This window comes from Triturus cristatus, chromosome 12, assembly GCF_964204655.1.
Source record: "Triturus cristatus chromosome 12, aTriCri1.1, whole genome shotgun sequence".
In the NCBI taxonomy this organism is placed as follows: domain Eukaryota; kingdom Metazoa; phylum Chordata; class Amphibia; order Caudata; family Salamandridae; genus Triturus; species Triturus cristatus.
The window spans coordinates 472,604,994-472,624,433 of NC_140595.1; the positions used below are offsets into that span (position 1 = coordinate 472,604,994).

The 19,440-nt window shown below is 47.7% G+C and overlaps 2 protein-coding genes across 2 annotated transcripts in view; one reads left to right on the forward strand and one right to left on the reverse strand.

Annotated features, from left to right (window-relative positions):
* CEP89 (centrosomal protein 89) overlaps positions 1 to 19,440 on the reverse strand; it is a 1,352,699-nt gene that overhangs the window by 251,460 nt on the left and 1,081,799 nt on the right. The window contains exon 18 of the mRNA XM_085638793.1: positions 4,991 to 5,160. Coding sequence (XP_085494919.1) covers positions 4,991 to 5,160 — 170 coding nt within the window. The remainder of the gene's footprint in view (positions 1 to 4,990; positions 5,161 to 19,440) is intronic.
* LOC146776124 (E3 ubiquitin-protein ligase RNF182-like) overlaps positions 5,164 to 19,440 on the forward strand; it is a 109,115-nt gene continuing 94,838 nt past the window's right edge. Inside the window, exon 1 of the mRNA XM_085638794.1 lies at positions 5,164 to 5,290. The gene's annotated coding sequence lies outside the window, so the exon portion shown is untranslated. The remainder of the gene's footprint in view (positions 5,291 to 19,440) is intronic.

Sequence of the window (19,440 nt, forward strand, 5' to 3'; positions counted from 1 at the left end):
GTGCACTATACCCCATGTGTGAGCATATCTGCTTGAGTGGATGTGCCCCTGTGATATCTAAGTCAATTCTTAAATATCACAAGTACACAGGGAAGCCATAACGAGTACATGGGATGGCCACTTGTCATTACGAGTTCCCCAGCTACATGATGGCTTCATTGTAACCCAAGCTGTTTGGTACGAAACACCTCGTATTAATAAACCCACACTGATGCCAGTGACGGATTTTTTAGCAAATGCCCCAGAGGGCACCTTAGAGGTGCCCCCTTAAAACCTACAAACTACTAGTGTGTTGACTAACTGGTCATGACCAGCCTGCCACCTCAAACGCGTTGCTGAACCCCTGAGGTGTGAGTATTCGCTCTCAGGGATCAGGAACAAAGCCTGCTCTGGGTAGAGGTGTTTACACCTCCTCCATGCAGGATCTGCATTCCAGAGCATAAAGCTTCAAAGGCTCCACTGCCTTTGTTATGTGACCCAACTTCACCAGATAGTGGAGATGCCTGCCCCTTCTGTCCAGGCCCTACTTTTGGCAGCAAGTCAGGCTGGAAAACAAGTAAGTTACGAGGTGTGTCCAACACCAAGCCAGCACCACCCCTAAGGAGGACTAGATGATGTGGACACCACCTTTTTAAATTCCTCCATCTTATTTTGGACGGAATTAGCATTCTAGGGTCATGGGTATGCCCACAGGAGGTGGTCATATTGAGGGTGTAGACTCCCTAAATGTAGCAGCCCATTGGTCACTAATTGTCACTCCCCTTAATGCACCTACATTGAGTATTTAGCTGGCATCCCTGAGCCCAAGAACTCAGATTCGACGGATCAAGAGAAGACGGACGATGAAGAGTCACTGCCTGATGAGAACTGTAAACTTCTGGCACAAGACCTTGCCTGCTTGCAACTCTCTCAACAGTCGCAGCAGAGTGACTCATCCTGCAAGCCAGAGATCTACCACAAGCCTTGGGTAGCCTGCTAGCACTTCAAAAATCGCCTACATTCTCGCTTGGAGTAGAGGAGTTACTCCTGTGCAGTCCTCGGGCACAAAAGAGCAGAGTCCAGTCCACCACCTTTCAGCTCCCCTGTCCGACCGACACCGCAGACGACCAGGAAGAGGTACCCGTGCTTTGGAGGGTCAGATCTGTCTCCCCACCAAGTGTGAAGACACCAGGACCAACCAAACCTGTGCAGAACCAATACCTGGGGTACTACACGGCCTGCACCAAATACCAACTGTAAGAGTCCAAGACGGATTCTCACTGCACCACGACAAAGCAGCTGCCGAGGGATGTCAGGATCACTGAGACTTTCTTCGTGAGTGGCCCAGCTGTCCTGATTTTGCCCCTGCCAGCTGTTTGCCCCCAATCACAAGAATGCCCTTTATTTATTTGAAAAGTTTTATAGAGCGCGAACAAGACCCAAACGGGTATCAAAGCGCTGTACAAAGTAACAAACGTTGGCATGAGGTAACAGAATGAGTACAGTACAATAAGGAATTTTGTATTTTGGACCTTGACCCACTACAATCCAAAACCCAGAAGGTAAACCCCTGAAACCAACTGTACTTACTGTTATGCATATATGCCTTTTATCTCCATAGGATTGCATTGTGCGTAAAGGCGGCCAACTTTAAAAACGTTTACTTACCTGAAATAAATTGCTAACAAAACAGTACTTACTTTTGAATGACGTTTTTGGTTTTACAACACATATAAAAAGAAGTGCTATTTTTCTAATCTGGTCTTGATTTATTCTTTGAGTGTGTGTCTCATTTATTGTCTCTGAGTACAACAAATGCTTAACACTATCCTCTGATATGCCTAACTGCTCGCCCACACTACCACAAAAAAGAGCATTAGTGTTATCTACTTTAGCCTCTGTAAGCCAATTGGGGACCCACTGGACTCTCAACACAGTGTACGTCGTTTTAGTGCACTATATAGAGAGCCAGCTTCCCACAGACAGGCAAAATGCTAGAGTGTCAGATTGGAAAGTTTGGCCTTGCCCGAAATTTGAAACAAGGGTCCTGTGGACTCTGTCCTCATCTTTTTCTGAGTCATTGGGCATATTAAAGCAAACTGTTTCATTCATGGGAAGGAAATAGCACAAGACTGGGGTGCAGCAAGTCAGAATCCTCTTTCTTGAGTCTGAAATACAGGCTCTTTAAGTGAATCTGTCGTTGGGATGGAAGCCAGTGAATAGCATCCAGGTCAAGGGAGATAAGGTTAGACTTCTTAAAATTCTCAGGCGGCATAGATGATAGTTTGCTGTTTTGACCACTGCCTTTAATTAGGTGCTAAATGACATGTAAGCATCAAATACAATTCCAGTGGTTCTTGTGTTCTTCACTGATTCTGGTGCTGTTAACAATACTTGCAAAAAATTGAATGGAAGGGACCCTCAAACCCCACTAACCGTAATGAGAAGGACCTTGGGTTATGCCCTAATCGAGCAAACATTTTTCACCCTCTTACATGAGAAAAACATGCTTGAGGCAGCTGGGCCAGGATCCACTAATTTGGATGCAGCTAGACATGGATGATGCAGAACACGAGTATGTAGACTAGTGGCCTAATATACAAATCAAGCAGTAGTGAGTACATGTAGATCCACGTGGAACCGTGAATGAGACTGCTTTGATAATGGACTGCGTCACGGTAATGGAAAATTATTGAATAGATCAAGAAGAAGGACTACATGCAGCCCTTGGCTATGTATCCTTACAGAAGGTTGCGAAGACTCTGGAGGTCAACGAAGACATAGGTGGCAGATAGGGGTAATGAAGATGAGTGCTACTCTTACTTCTTGTATACAAGGCTGTGAAAGACTTTCCTGGCTGGGTGTTCGTGAACACAGAATCTCGGTCTCTGGCTGTTAGGAAACCTGATCACTGGTAGTTACGTTCACTTACGCATAGCACATTATAAACCTTTCGGTACCCTGATACTGGTGGGAAGGGCAAGGGGCTGGAAGCTTCTTTTATTGCTGTTTATTTTCAGAGCTCTGCATGACAGGAAGAGAGCATACTTGTGTGCATCATACGAACCAAAAGCTTTTCAAAACGTGTGCTGTTGCTATTTCCTTCTTTCGAAAGCAGAGCCAAATATATGCTTTTTGGAAGATAAAGGAGGTTTTCAGGATGATAGTGTTGCTAAATGGAACGGGTAATGTCAATGAGTAAAGGAGTCACCTTAGAGATAACTTTAACAAGCAATTGTGAATGAGAAAGGTGGGGGGGTTGGGGGAGACTAGTGAGCAAGGGCCTAGGCAAAGAGGCTGTGGAGAACTTTTTGGCCAGATCTTGCATTACAGTGGGAACACATGTAGTCCCATAATTCTCTGGACCCTCATCCCCCAGCTGTCACAAGTTAATTGGTCAAGAGGTGGTTGAAAAATATTACCCTCACTGAATGATGTAGTGCATTTTAGGTCGAGCCTGGGCAGCGCATGCGCTGCTCTGCAGCATGCTGTATTGGAGTATGGAATAGAAGCCCTGCCCTCTCCCCACCCATATTTGTCATTGACTTGTGTCATTGTCCTTTATAAATGCTGGCTTCAGATTCCTTAATAGGCTTGTTAATCCCTCCTTAGTACCGCCTTGTCTTCATTTGTAACCTCCCATGAGGACTGGCCCTTTTACTTTGGTTGTTACACGTTAAGTCATTTTTAGTGTGTTAGCACTATTTTTTTTAATGAGTGTCTCCTACTGCAGGCACGACATGCTTTCGTGCAACATTCAGCACGCCATGCACACTTTCAGAGCAGCCCGGGACAATGGCGGCTGCTGCTTTGAATAGGCCTCGCATACACAAGAGTTTGAGCAATTGGCATTATAAATGACAATGCCTTTTATTTATTTGTTAATAAACAAAACAGATAAATAAAAGGCACTATCATTTACAATGCCAATAGCTTTAACTATGGCAAATGCGAGACCTACTGTATTGCAAATTCTTGTTCCAAGTTGCAATCTAGAACTGCCTCTAGAAGTAGAATTATTCTGGGTGGTATCAAGGAGTATTTGGTCTTGTTTTCTGACAATTGAAAATTGGGTCCTGGTCATTAGACCAGACAGGACCTGCTTCCTTTGATGCTGATCGGGTGGAACAAGTGCGTGGGGCTGATTTTTTTTATATTCCCCATTCTTGCAGGGCCGATGCCTTACAACTACAAGCTTGAGAAACAAAAAACATAGGGCACAGAAATGAGAGGTGTAGAAGGAGGCAAACTACACAGACCCAGGATACACTGTGCGCTTATGTTTATGCATATCTAAACACATTAAAGTCTGATCTGTTGGCTTTGACAGTGCTTGTTTTTCTTTGGGTTGGGGGATCACTGTCTATTGCTCAGCAGGAGTGAAGTATTTTCCATCAAGGCATCACAATCCGATGACATATATATGTTACAGTCCAGGCCTTTTTTAAATGAAAACTGTTTGAAAAGTCTTCCAAGAGTGAATGGAAATCTCCTTTCTAGCGTAAACGACAGCCATGTCTAAACACAATCTCAGAAGCCTATCCTCTGTGATATCATAACCAAGCTCTAAAACAGAAAAAATACTCGTCCGTAAAGAGATGGCCTTCAAAACAAGCATCTTGCTGACATCACTCTTCCTACGTGACTCGGTTCACTAGAAGTTACCAAAGGCAGACAGCGCTTCGAAGAGGTCAAAATAAAACGTTAGCGCTTTATAAAAGTATGTCATAAATATATGCCAGACAGCTGACTTTTCTTAAATGATTCACAACAAAGGCAATAGGAACAGATTATTACCAGTCTGAGAACATCTACAGTTTCCGCCTTATGTCGTTTTCAGAAGCTGCCTTTGAGGGGCGCGGGGGAGGGGAGCTCTTCCACACAGGGTAGTCTGTGCATCAGAACGGGCACCAGAAGCCGAGCAGATGGCAGTCCGGCGGAGAGCCAGCGCCCGCAGTGGTGCAGCTGCCCCCGCCACCTCCCACTAGGCGCTGGACTAAGGGGCACTTACCGCTTCTGCTGCAGCACTTCATCCAGCGCCTCCTGACGGTCCAGCAGCATCCGCTGAAGGTGCTTCATTTCCCGCTGGTAGCGCGCCGCCTTCCCGGCGAAGTCCTCCTCCTGCTCGGTGAGCCTGTTCTGGATGCCTTCCACCTTCAGAGCCGCTTTCTCCTTGTACACCTGCGGGAGAGAAGGCGCGTGAGATGTGATGGCCATGGCGGACTGCGAGCACGCACGCGGCCGAGCGGAGCACGCCGGCTGGCTCACCGCGCGCGGTTAGCGGCGGCTTCCTCATGCCCTGCTGAGTCAGGTACGTTATAATGCCTCACAATACCAATCACTTCCTTTTTATGGCGTGTCATACAATTAATGTGGATATTAGACTATGCAATGTTACCCAGCTACAAACCACGTAATGATGAAAGACCGAGTTGGTCTTGTTGAGAATTCGAACCCGTGATCTGTAGAACACACTAAGTGTCGGCGCTGAGCGTTCACTCACCGAGCCTTATAGCCGATGATCGCTTCAGCATACACTCCACCACGCTCTTATGTATTGCACTGGACATGTGCGAAACCCGAACAATTGGGTGCATATTTGGATTTGACAAGAAGTGGTATTCGCATAAGGCATTTGCTTAACTCACTGAATAAGGCTAGTTGGTCTAATGTGATAACCTGCAACTCAAGTGCATAAAAGCCCAGTGTCAGTTAAGTTAGCTTCTCAAGGGTTGATTGCTAACAAAATGCATCTATGAGCGCTTTGGACACGTGATAAGATGAAAGGCTATTTTCACACACCAGTGAGTTCTGTAATGTTCAGTACCTGTCAACATGATTACCACTATTGACAGACGACAATACATCAAAGCAGTCTCTATGGGAAATTAAGCATGTAACATACTAGAAATAAGGCATTTACTCTAGAGTCCTCGCAAGCTGCTGTGCTGTTGCCAAGCCAGGGAGCAGGCTAGCTTTGTTTCCCTGTTGGATGTATGAACATCTGGAGAACAAAGGAAGTGCTAACTGCTGGAGGCGATCACTAAAGGACCAAGAAAGGCAGTTGTGACTGCGGACTCCAAAGTTAATGTACACTGGTGTTCAGTGACCCACCACCTCCCCCCAGAGGTAGAGAGCCTTCAGAGGGCAAACTCATTATCACGTTTAAATTGTTCACTTTCCCTGGCTCTTCCCTGGCTCATCCACCATCAACAGTTTGATTAACAAGCCGCAGGTGTGAGCTTTAAGGAATGCGCACTGCCTCTTTGCACACTCACTTGAGAATTCTATAGCGTGAGAGACCTTGCTCTAGAATGGGGGCATGCAGCAAACAGCTTACAAGTCAACGTGGAATGCTAGGTGTGGACGGTAATGCCCCAAAACAACACATAGAAGCCCTATATACTGTAATTGTAATATCATGAGTTTATTTGGCACGTTATTGGAAGGAAAGAAATCCATCAGGAGCTTCGGTGGTGAGAACGTTTATGGTGTTTTTATCACCTGGCATCTGCTGCTAGGAAGAAAGGAGCTAAAGTACGGGAGAGATATTATGAGCAATGGGGCGCTTTGATGGATGGTTGTTAAATGTGAGGAATCGAATGTACTATTGCAGGGGATGTTTGTGACACATTTAATCAAATCGTAGAGTTACCTATTTATTATGTAGTCTGTGCTCTTCTTTAAATAAAAAAAAAGTAGTATGAATCTGGGCCCATGTATGGCAGACCTACATAGGGCTTTAAGCGGGCTGAATAAGGGGGGCAGGGTCTCCGAGGGGGCAGTGACTTAACACAAATAAGGACCCTTTACAAAAGGCGTTGGTATATAATTACGAGCGTAACTTAAGACAAGTGCACTGGATTCTTGTCCTCGACAAGTTCTTAAACCGAGCCTTACTGGATAGAGAGTAACAAATCAGCTAGCATCAAGATAACCGTTTATATCACACCAATATGGGCAGTATGCAATGAACTACTTGACAAGATACATGAACAATCAGCATGGATATGGCAAGGTTGGACTGGGACAGAAAATAGGCCTGGGCACCAAAATAAAAGGTGAAAACCAGTTCGGTAACAAAGAGATCTACATCCAAATCCAGGCAGTTTTGAACGTACATGCTGTGTAGGTGTTTTTTAAGGCATGGAAGACTGCATGCATTTGTGCATGCTGCAGGTACTTTTTGTGGCAATATCAGGGAACACAACAGTAAAGCCCACAAACAGCCCAAAAAAGCAGCCCTAACACTGACCTGTCAGACCAGCCCTTCTGGTACTCTCAGACTGCCTTATAGACCAGTCTGACCCTAGTCCCCTGGAACTACATTTGACACCTTCTGCCTTAGAGTATCCTCACGTAGCAGGAGCAGACGAAAAGAAGTGATGCAAATAAGAGAGAACCTGCATTGATAAGGAGAACGAGAAGAGGAATAGGGTAAAAGACAACAGCAATTTTCACAGAGAAGAGTGTGAAAATGCCAGAGTAAAAAAGTTCTACTTCTACTTCATCCTCTGTTGTTATCTGTTCCAGTTAGATCCGGGCTCTCCGACCTACATCCTGTGTGGCAGAATTACATTCTCCCAGCCACTTTCATTGTGCCCTTTGTCCAGTGGCACAAATGCACCCATCTGGGTTTACACTAGTCCCTTTGGTAGTTGTGCTTTTACCTTTTCTACTCTAAATGCTGGAGTCACAGGTATAAGGAAGCAGCATGAATAGATTCAAAGCTCCCCGTTGCACATCCGACAGATGAAAACATCTAGGCCCTTACCCAACCTTGCATCGTCAACCATCACCAGCAAGGATCAAGATGTTGCTTTGTTTGATGTCTCCTTGGGTTGTAAACATTGTGACATCATTCAGTGGATGCCCCTTGAATGGTTTCTTGTTGCTACCTTCTATAAAGCGGAATATGTCATGGATTTGGGTTTATGAAAAACAAAGGCACGTCCTTTAGGGAGCATAATTTGATTGATTCTCAGCTGGATATTCTTAAGCTAAAAAAGTGTTAACATTTTACCCTTCTCAAAAAGATAAAAACAGTCAATTCTTCTGGTGTGTGAAGCTGATCTCTGCAGAAGTAGTATCCCCCTGAGCTGCCTTCCCATAGAGGGGATCTTGTGTCATCTACCTGCTGGGATGGCCTGATTACAAGAACAATGCAGAATCGAGACTTCAGCACACTCTGTAGGTTAGAAAAGATGTCGTTGGGGATGCAGTGTGCATGTGTCAGTACTGTGCTAATCCGTATCAGCGTACGCTGCAAATCAGGATAGGAGTGCACTGCGAGAGCTGTGAAATCCGTATGGAGGCGCACTGGGAGAGCTCTGTCCATGCCTCATTACTTGGGTGAGAATAGAGACTTTGGTCCAGGCTAAATGTGCTTTTTAGGATCTCTTTGTCTCAGGACCTGTGCGTAAAGCAGTCTAGCATGGGTGTACTCTAGATCTTTCAGGGCCTAGGAATTAGTTTGCTAATGAGGAGGGCCAGGGTTGAATTGGACTGTGTGAACACGCTTGATGTCACTGCACATGTTACATATCAGAAGAGAGGTGCACTGGATGAGGTCAGGTGGGACTTCATTGGATAGAGGGGCATTGTGAGACCTCCATGGTCCACCACCATACAAGTGAAATAGTGCAGTAGGTCCAAAGTGGTACATCATGAGAGCCCCCTCAGTGTCTGAGTGCAGCGATACCAGTGTATGGTGTTCGTCAGAAAAGAGGTGAACTGTGTGAGCTCGGTGGTGGCTCAACTGTGCGCAGGGCAGGCAGAGGTAGAGGAATTTGAATGTCTTAGAATGGAAGTATCAATACATGCTGCAAGACAAAATACAGGGCATTGAGGACGCTTCTTCACATTAATACTCCCAATAAGTTTACTTTCCAGGTATCTCCCCCCAATTCTGCTCCTTAACGCCCACCAGTAGTGCATGGCATGAGATTTCAATATTGCCTTCGCCCCAGTATTTCACGGACTGATATGGTTCTGGGGTCCATCACATCCTATTTTTATCCCCCCTCTCCAAATCTCCAAATATTCCCTCTCCCCTTTCAAACTCCTCTATGCTTACTCTAGCCATCCTCCTCTCTTCCCTTAACACTTCCTTCCTCATTCCCTTTTTGTCTCCTCATTTATCTGTTTACTTCTTTATCCAACCAAATCTCCTTATTTTGTTCTCTCTCACTTTCACCTATTCTGCTCTTTTCAGTGTCCCAATTTACAGCTCCTCGTCGTTTCCTTCTTCTCCTAGTCCCACCATCCTTAACTCCTCTCCTTCTCATACTAACCACATTCCTCGCCTCTCCCATTCATAACCTGCCCTTCTTTTATCCACCTCTTACTCACCACATTACCAGCATCTCCCATTTATACCCTGTCCTTATTTTATCCATCCCTTCCTTGCCACATTCCTCTCCTCTCCTATTTACACCCTGTCCTAATTTTATTCTTCCCATCCTTAGCCCATTCCTCACCTCTCCTATCCAAATCGTCTTTTTCATCTATCAACTTTCTTACCACATTCCCCCTGTTCCCATTCACACCCTGCCCTTCTTGTATCCATCCCATTCCTCACGCCCTTCTTTTATCCACCTCTTGCTTACCACACAGCTCAGCTCTTCTGTTCACACCCAGCCCTTCCTCTCCCAATCCCTGTTTCTGACCTCATTCCTCACCACTTCCATTCACAGCTGCCCTTCCTCTCCCATGCCATCCTTTCCACACCACATTCCCCTCCACTCTGCCAGCAATGAGGCTTCAATGCCGTCTAGAGCTTGCCCAGGGAAGCCTTGGCCTTCCTGCCCCGTCTGCCTTCTGAATCCTGCCTGGATAAGGGTTAAAAAAGAATCCAAGCAGTGGACGGTGGGCCGAAAAAGCATTTATTTGAAAAGTTTTATGTAGCGCTGGCTAGACCCGGAGGTTTCAGAGCACTTTACATGAGGAAGAGCTTTGTTTCAGAGCATAATTAACAGTTACATACTTACAAGTTACACAGTTTCAGAGCATAGTTACAAGTTGCTGGAGCATAGTTACATGTGTTAAAAACATATACGTAAGGGAAAAAGCAGGCAAGGGGAGGTGGGGGTTGAAGGAAACTCAACCAGGAGACGAGAGAAAACAGTGTCCAACGCCCGGAGTGCTGTGATCCCAGTGGAAATTGTGTCATTCCCACACCTCCGCTGTGTGTGGCTTCCTTTACGCTGTGGACTCTCTCAGAGGGGTCTCTGAGACTCCAGGGCATAAATACTGGATCCTTCCCCAACAAGGGGGAGAAGGAGTGCTTTGGCAAGGGGCGCCATTCCCACACCACCGCTGTGTGTGGCTCCCTTGACACTGTGGACTCTCTCAGGGGGGTCTCTGAGACACCAGGGAATAAATGCTGGATCCCTCCCCAACAAGGGTAGAAAGGAGTGCTTTGGTAAAGGGCACACACCATGGTGGTAACTTTAGGGATAATGGTGTATTGTGAGTAAAACAGATTTAGAATAGAGGGGACAGTTCCAAAGTCTGCAGAATTGTCTCTTGATTGATTGATTATCTCTCGATATCAGATTAGTGTCCTCTTAGCAAGGCCCGTGTTGTCGCCTGTGGCTTGCTCCCGGGCGTCTGCGGCGTGGGCATAATTTCATCTTCCCCCTACACTCAGCCTGAAAGGCGGCCCCTCTTTTGTTGCTCAGTACTCAGGAGTTCCATCGCCTATCCTATGTCGACTCCGTATCTCCCCCTGTGGCTCCATTTGTGCGGTCGGTTTGCTATCCTGTGGGTTTAAAATGTTGTTCCTCTTAGAATGCTTTGATTGGGCAGGTGGTAAAGTGCCCAGAAGCCGTGCCCACCGAAGGTGTGCCCTTTATTAATGACTCTATTGTAGAGTTGCGGCCATTCAGTTTCCCCCGTCTCATCTCGAGCCGCCTTGTCCCCAGGTGGCGCCATCTTGAAGTCAGGCAAGGAGCATTTTAGTGCCGGGCCACTTGTACATTTGCCCCCTGCTGAGAGCCCCCGTCTGGCGTCTACGTTTCCTTTTGGTGTTATGGCTGGGGGCGCTGCTTCATGGTCTTCTAGGAGGGCATTTGTGGCTCCCCTTGATGCACAGCTCTACGGGTGAGCTGCCGTCCGCCACGCGCTCCGGGCCCACTATCAACTTCACAGCTTGTGTCCAGCCCTCCATCTCCTCTTACCACCCCCCGGCTCATTTCACTGGCAGTGTGTGCTCAAGGCGTTAGCAGCTCTTCCACAGTGGCAATTTGTTTTCATTCTGTGCTGGGTAACTACCGTTGAGAGCATTCCCGATGCTCTCCATAGGTGCGGAGTATCGAGGCCTGAATCTGCCCCCTGCATGTGCTACCATTAGGAATTCACATCCCAACAGTGCTGGAATCAGACTGCTAGGGACACTTTCCCACAGTGCCCAGTGCTTCGCTGTCCAGTTGTGTGTGAGCCTCCTCACAACTCCGCCCTCGCCTGCTTACAGGGTGTGTAAAACCAAGCTGGTGGCTGTCCCCAGCTTTGGCTAGTATTTTACTAGCCGACCAGTATGTTCGGTTAAAAAAATAAAAAATAGAGAAAATAAGGCCAATTCGTTATGTTCCCCTCTTGAAATATAAACTTTAAAAGCAAATATAGGAAGCCATCACGTTAACAGCATTTTAAAGCAATCTGAATCATTTATAAATGGTTCTGAAAGTAAACACAGGGAGAATCATGATGAACAAAGAACACTTAGTACTTTACACAAATTCATGTTTGGCTACAAGCAACTGCCCATACAAAATATTAATACTTAAACAAATGGCTGATATATTTTTTGTTTTAGAAAGGTGAACCACAACTACGGAGATGACTGGTGGGGGTTAAGCGGGAGAGAGCTGGAGCTATCTGGTCTCAAAGGAGGTTGTGCAACTGTGGCAGCCAGTGTTGAGTGTTTTGTTTAGCCAACTTCTGGATGTGTTTGTTTTTTTGCTTTTTACATCTCCCCTACAGATAGCTTTTAGCAGTCTGTTGAACATTATCAATACTTATAGTGGGCTTTGGGTTAGTCCATTCCTCATCACTGGTTGGCTTTCTTGTCAACCTGATTGCGTGCATCTTTATTTGATGGCGTTAGTTCATCCTTTTGTGTTTGTCAAACCCTTTACCATCTTTTGAATGGATGACATGTATACTTCCACAACCACATTGGGTAACTACTTTTTTTGTGCTGCGAATATTCCATAGGAGTGCATTTGTCTTGTGCTGCTTTCCTCTAAAGCACAGCCCCTCTAAAGCTGGTCTGTTACTTACCAGGCCCCGCCCTATTCCACTCTGCTTCGTATTTTTTTATTTAAACACCCTCCACCCTGCTTCTCCATTGCTCCTCCCCGCAGCTCCACCACTCCTCATTTACTATCTCGACCTGTGCAAACTGGTATCCCGAGCTACTCAGGATGGCGATCGAGCCTCCGATCCGTCTGCCTCTTTGGGAGGATCTTCTGTCGCAGCGGCAGGGGACGGTCCTCCACCTGAACCTGTCCAGCCTCCGCCTCCATGCGTGGAGATTGAGCGGCGACAGTTAACAGCTTTCGATCTTCCTCCTGAAGTCTGTAATGTCATTCTCGCAGCCAGGCGTCCCTCCACTAAGATGGTATACGCCTGCCGGTGGAACAAGTTTGTGGCATGGTGCACAGCATAGTTTGTGGATCTCCTTTCTGCCCCTCTTTCTGAGGTCCTTCTGTTCCTACTCTCCTTGGCCTGCAGGGCTCTGCTCTGGGCACTATCAAAGGTTATCTTTCGGCCACCTCCGCCTTTCTAAGGCTTCCAGATCAGCCTTCTCTCTTTAAGTACCCGGTTTTAATCGTTTCTTTAAAGGCATTACACACACGTTTCCTCCCGTGCCTTTCATAATGCCTCAATGGGACTTAAATCTTGTCTTGACCTCTCTGATGTGCGCTCCTTTTGAGCCCCATCAGACCTGTCCTTTACGTCTTCTTACTCTCAGGACGGCTTTCCTGGTAGCTATCACCTCTGCCAGAAGAGTGAGTGAGCTTCAGGCTCTTTTTTCTAAACCTCCTTTCCTTTCTGTTCATCCGGACAAGGTGGTTCTAAGGACCCGTCCTCCTTTTTTGCCAAAGGTTCTCACGCCCTTCCACATCGGGCAGACCAGCACTTTGCCCACCTTCTTTCCGCCTCCGCATCCTTCGAAAGAGGAAGAGAGGCTCCACCGTCTGGACCCAAAATGTGCACTCTCGTTCTATCTGAAGTGCACACAACAGTTCCGGGTGGATGATCAACTCTTTGTTGGCTTCGTGGGCACCAAGAAAGGTCGGGCTGTGCACAAACGAACCATCTCTCGGTGGGTCGTTCTGTGTATTAAAGCCTGCTACCCCTTGGCTAAAAAGGAGCCTCCTGTGGGGCTGCGTGCCCATTCTACTTGGGCGACAGCAGTCACTACTGCTGTGGGATGGGGAGTCCTTTTGCAGGATATCTGTCAGGCAGCTACGTGGTCCTCGCTGCATACCTTTACCAAGCATTATTGCCTTAACAGCCAAGTCCGGAGGGATGGCTTCTTTGGCCGTTTTGTTCTCTGTGACTTTCTGGTGTAATCTGTTCGCAGACCCACCACTGGGGTTGGTATTGATGGGGTATCTTTTCTCAGGTAAGGAATCTATCACTAACGTGTCTCTTTCAAATGCACAAGTTACTACTTGTGTAACAATATATCTGTAAGAGACATTAGTTAGTGATAGATTCCTTACCGCCCCACCCATCCTCCCCGTTTTGCGAACTGTTTCTAGGGTTAAGGTCATCCCTTTCAGGGCCCTAGTTTCTAGGCACCAGTGGTCAGATTCTTGCATGGCTCTGCGTTCCTGGCACGGAAAGTCGTGTACAGAACATTAACGTCAGCGCGCATGGGTGGCGCCTAAGTAGTCTCCGTGACGTCATCTCGGCGCATACGGCGATGGACACGGAGCCGCATGACGCCACCTGCTGACGCGCAGAGGTACTGCTAGCGAAAACTTTCCGGACCCAGTCTGACGCCTGGGGATATTCTAAGGTAAGGAATCTATCACTAATGTGTCTCTTTCAGATTGCACAAGTACGCTGCCCTTCTTTTGGAGTTGGGACTGCCACGTTGTTCCAATTCAGTGTGTCCCCAACATACTCAATGGTCACCCCAGTTCATCCAGTGGGAACAGCCCTGTTCCCAGAACTAGGAGCACAAAAAGTACTCTGAATAGTGACCCATGTACTCTAAAGTTAACACGTACCGTATTCAGTGAACCCAGGAGGCAAAATTCATTACCACTGTTTAAACAGCTCGATGTTTCACTTGCAGGTCCAACACAAACACAGGTTCTGATTATTAACCAGCGACAGAAAGGGTAATCCATGCGTTTCAGGATGGACTTTTATCTGACAGAGCGCATGCTGCAACAAGGCCATTTTGCATGCCCGTTTCTAAACTCTATTTTTAATGGGTAAATGCATACTTTTAAAGTACTATAGTCACACCAAACACCCAGCCTACACACATTTTGATTACCAAAACATTTTGTGAATAATGCTGTTTGAGATTGTTGTATTGTTGGTTTTCAAGCAATGTGAAGTATTTTTATATTTTTGTGCTACTTTTATGGTCTTTGACCGAAATAAAGTAAATCGAATCGATTAACACATTATGTTAAAAATAGTATTTTGTCCGCAGTAAAATATGCTTTACGAGCGGCACTAAGAAAGAAACATGTGAAGATCTCAGTGCCTGATCTAAAACACGACCACGAGGTATTATTGACATTACAATCTGGTTGGCATGCACGGCTGGCAGATGAGATGGGAAGCCTTGTATAGGGACCCATTGATAAGCAGATTCCATCAACAAACAGCCAAACATTTCTAACTTAACGTTCTCTTTGACAGCATGAAAAAAAAATTCTGTAAGAAATTAAATATTTATTCATCATAAATAACCGAGTTTTGCTGAAATTTTGGGTTATCATAAAGAAGTGTTGTGCATGGGTAGTTGAGAATCGGGTGAATTTCCAACGAGGCTCCCACGTGACATTATAGGCAACAGAAGCAAACCTCAATTTATGCCATGTGGAACAGAGAGGTGGAAAACATCCCCTCGTGGAGCTTACAGTTGGGACGGGAAAGACCCCGGAATGGTAAAGTTATGTTTTCCGTGCCCCGAGTGCCAAATTTTATTTTGTATCCTCGTTTTGATTTTCACAGTAGCCTCACACTAAACTAGTGTGCGCGCAGAGGCCTAGGCCTGCCCCTTGACAATAGTAAGATCCTGGATCTGTCCTATGACCTGAAGGGGCAGACCAAGTGGACTTTTGTTCCTATCATGAGTTTAGCACAGAACAGTGGTGTCAGTGTAGTGTTTTGTGAATCAAGTCGTGACCAGACCTTTTCATCTGTATCACTGGAGTGGAGGTCTACTGGCCCACTCATGAAAAGTTCCGCTTCTGTGAGCTTACCCAGATTGCAGCACTAACGAACAAGTTACTTGCCTTCAGTAACGATGTATCTGTAAGAAACATTAGTTAGTTAGATTCCTCACCTTAGAATATCCCCAGGCGTCAGGCTGGATCCGGAAAGATTTTTCGTCAGCAATACCCGTTGTGCGTCACTAGGCGTCGTCTGCGGCTCCGTCGTCGGCATCGTGCGCCGGAATGACGTCAGAGTACTTAGACGCCGCCCTCGCGCTCTGACGTCAGTTCTTGTACATAGCTTTCCGTGCCAGGAACGCAGAGCCATGCAAGAGACCGACACTGGTGCCAAAAAATTCTAGGGCCCTGGAAGGTATGACCTTAACCCTAGATATCGGTTCGCAGAACGGGGAGGATGGGTGGGTCGGTGAGGAATCTAGCTAACTAATGTTTCTTACAGATACATCGTTACCGAAGGTAAGTAACTTGTTCATCTGAAAGAAACACGTTACTTAGATTCCTCACCTTAGAATAGATACCCCAGCAATACCAACCCCGGTGGTGGGTCTGCGAACCAAGATCACACCAGAAAGTCCTGGAGAACAGAACGGCCAAAGAAGCCGTCTCTCCGGTCTTGGCTGTCCAGGCAATAATGCTTGGCAAACGTGTGCAGCGAGGCCCACGTTGCTGCCTGACAGATGTCCTGCAAGGGGACTCCCTGACCCAGGGCAGTCGTCGCTGCCGTCGCCCGAGTGGAATGGGCCCTCAGCCCTACAGGAGGTTCCCTTTTAGCTAAGGAGTAACAAGCTTTGATGCACAAAACGACCCACCGAGAGATGGTCCGCTTGTGCACCGCCCGTCCCTTCTTAGCGCCCACGTAGCCAACGAAGAGTTGGTCGTCCACCCGGAACTGTTTTGTGCGGTCCAGATAGAAGGAGAACGCACGTTTTGGGTCCAGACGGTGGAGCCTCTCTTCCTCTTTCGAGGGATGCGGAGGAGGAAAGAAGGTGGGCAGCGTAACAGACTGCCCGATGTGAAAGGCAGTCACAACCTTAGGCAGGAAGGAAGGACGAGTGCGGAGCACAACCTTGTCTGGATGGATAGAAAGGAAAGGATGTTTAGAAGAGAGAGCCTGGAGCTCACTCACCCTTCTAGCAGAGGTGATGGCCACCAGGAAAGCAGTCTTAAGCATCAACAGACGAAGAGGACAATTATGAAGTGGCTCAAAGGGAGCGCACATCAGATATGTCAAAACAAGATTCAAATCCCACTGAGGCATTACGAAAGGGACAGGAGGAAACATGTGAGTAAAGCCCGTGTTAGACCTAGCACCTTGGCGTGAGTCTCCCTTCCACTTTTTGTCGCTGTGCCTCATGTGTTTTTATGGTGTTGGCCGCTCAGAGCACTGTGCCACTGCCAACCAGTGCCACAATGCAAGTGCTCCCTATGTAAAATGTATATGTTGGTTGGATTCCATGATTGGCTTATTTGGTTTACTATCAGACCCCAGTAAAGTGCACCAGGAGTGCCAGGGCGTGTAAATACAAATACCGCCGGTGGGCTCGCAGCACTGGTTGTGCCACCCATAGAAGCGGCCTGGTAAAATGTGTCTAGGTCTGCCATTGCAGAACCTGCGTGCAGTCTGGTACTGTCATGCTGACTGGGCAAGTGCACACACTTGCCAGTCCCTAAAACCTTCCCTTATCTTCATGTCAGTCACCCCTATGGTAGGCCCAAGAGCAGGGTGCATTGCAAGCATAAGGTTGGACAAGCCCTGATGTGTGTGGCATGTCCTAATAGTGAATTACAGCCATTTTCGTTTTTCACTACCCTGTTCTCATAGGCCAGAATGGGCTGTTAAGATTGTTACATCCTATGATCCTAACAGGCCCAGGGAACATGGTAGAAGATCGAGTTTAGTATGCCTGAACTCAAAATAATAAGGTACACCTTTTAGTAAGGTTTATTTTAATATTCCACGTTTGCAAATGCCGCTTTTAGAAAGCTGGCCTTTGCTTGCCTAACCATTTCAGCCCGCCTCTGCGCGATGTGTATCTGCTTGCGTGAGTGACAGGGGTGGGGAAACCCAGATGGGCAGGGCTAGGTAACCTGGTGGAGAATAGGATGATTGACAGGTATATGGGTGGGAGGAGCGCACCTGGGCTCCGAATAGGACCGTGCTCTGCCACCACAATGCCGGCTCCGCCCCCTGTGGAGCGTCTGATGACTCTGCCCTGCACCTTGAATGAAGCAGCCTGCATCGCGTAAACAAAGTGATCCAGAACTGGGCTGAACTAGGCAAGGGCCCCCCTGGCCTGGGAGAACAAAAGAAATGTAGTATAAATGTAGGAGCCCTGGTCCTAAGGAATAAGATCCTGCTACAAGACTAACCTCTGCCTGAGGAGAAGGAACCAGGAAAGCTGTAGGAGGAGTACTGTCCCTGACCTGAGGGATTGGCTTGCAGTGGTTGCCTTGCTGCTGAAGGAGAGGAGAAAGATTGCTGAGAAACTTTGCTTCAACTTGTGCTGTTTAAGGTCTCCAAGGGCTTGTGCTGAGCTTGCCCCCTGAACGAAGTCCCAGGACCAGTGGACTTCACCCCCTCTGAGAACCGCCGTTCTCCCCGTGAAGCGGACGCCGAGAGAAGCGTGCGCCTCCCAACTCGGCGCGCACGTTTGCAAACCTGTGCCCCCCTGCCCGGCCCGAGCACCGTGACTAAGGCCCCCGAGCCGTAGCTCGCAACGCAAAGGAAGGACTTCGTGACACTCAAATTGCCTCTCTGCATCGTGCCACTTTGCGTGCCCCCCTACCTTTGCTGAGGGCAGACTGTGGCTCATAGAGTGGTTAGTATGTGGCTCCCCATCGGAGCGTACTGCCTGCTTTGCATCGCACTGAGAACAAAGGCGCATCCTCAAAGGTCCGGCTCGAATGCCGCAACGAAGAGACAGCGTGCCGTACGTCTGCGCCGTCCCCCTGAGCACCGCGACTGAGGCCCCCTTCGAGCCGTAGCTCGCACCGCGATTGAGAGGACGTCACGCCGTGCACGCGCGCTGAGGACTCACCGCGCTGTCCCTGCCGAACTTCTACCAAAACTAAGGTACTGTGCCCCCTTCACACCGCAAGGTGCACGTGTCACCCGGAGCGGCTGCCAACGCTTGTGAGCCCCGCTCGCAAGCCTCTTACCGCCACACGAGCCGGCCAACGCGCACAAAGCGCACAGACCTCCTGAACTGAACTGTAACCAAGAACGCTTTGAACAAATAGTATTGTGGGCCCGTTTTACACGTTATTGGGTCTTGTATTAAGTCTGCTTACATAAAGAAGTCTATTTTCTGATACCTCAGTGTGGAGTCCATTTGTGGGAGAATCATTAAGTTGTTGTATGTGATCACAAATGCTTAACCATTACGCCTGAGATAACGCCTTGTCTGCTCGCGCCAAGCTACCTAGAGGGTGAGCAGGGGTTATTGTTAGAGTGTAACCCCTTACCCTGACTGGAGGAAAGGTCCCCTGCTTGGTATAAGTACCTACCTATGCCAACCTGGGAATCTGGATTCTAACAGCCCTTAAGGAATCGAGAAACAACAGGGGATTTGAAAAGAGAAGGCTGATCAGGAAGCCGTAGGAAGGCAGAGATAGCAGAAAGAAAACCTTTAAGGGTGCCCAGAGCAGAGCCCTGCTGGGCCAAAGAAAGAAGAGAAGAACCTCAGAAAGAGAGGCGGAAAGGGGATCCACAGCCTTTGCTGTGCACCATGCCACAAATTTGTTCCACCTGCAGGCGTATACCGTTTTAGTGGAGGGACGCCTGGCTGCCAGAATCACATCGCAGACTTCAGGAGGCAAGTCAAATGGCATCAACTGTCGCCGCTCAATCTCCACGCATGGAGGTGGAGACTGGACAGGTTCGGGTGGAGGACTGTCCCCTGCTGCTGTGACAGAAGGTCCTCCTGAAGAGGCAGTCGTATCGGGGGATCGATTGACAGACTGAGTAGCTCGGGATACCAGTACCTTCGTGCCCAATCCGGAGCCACCAAGATGACTTGGGCCCGGT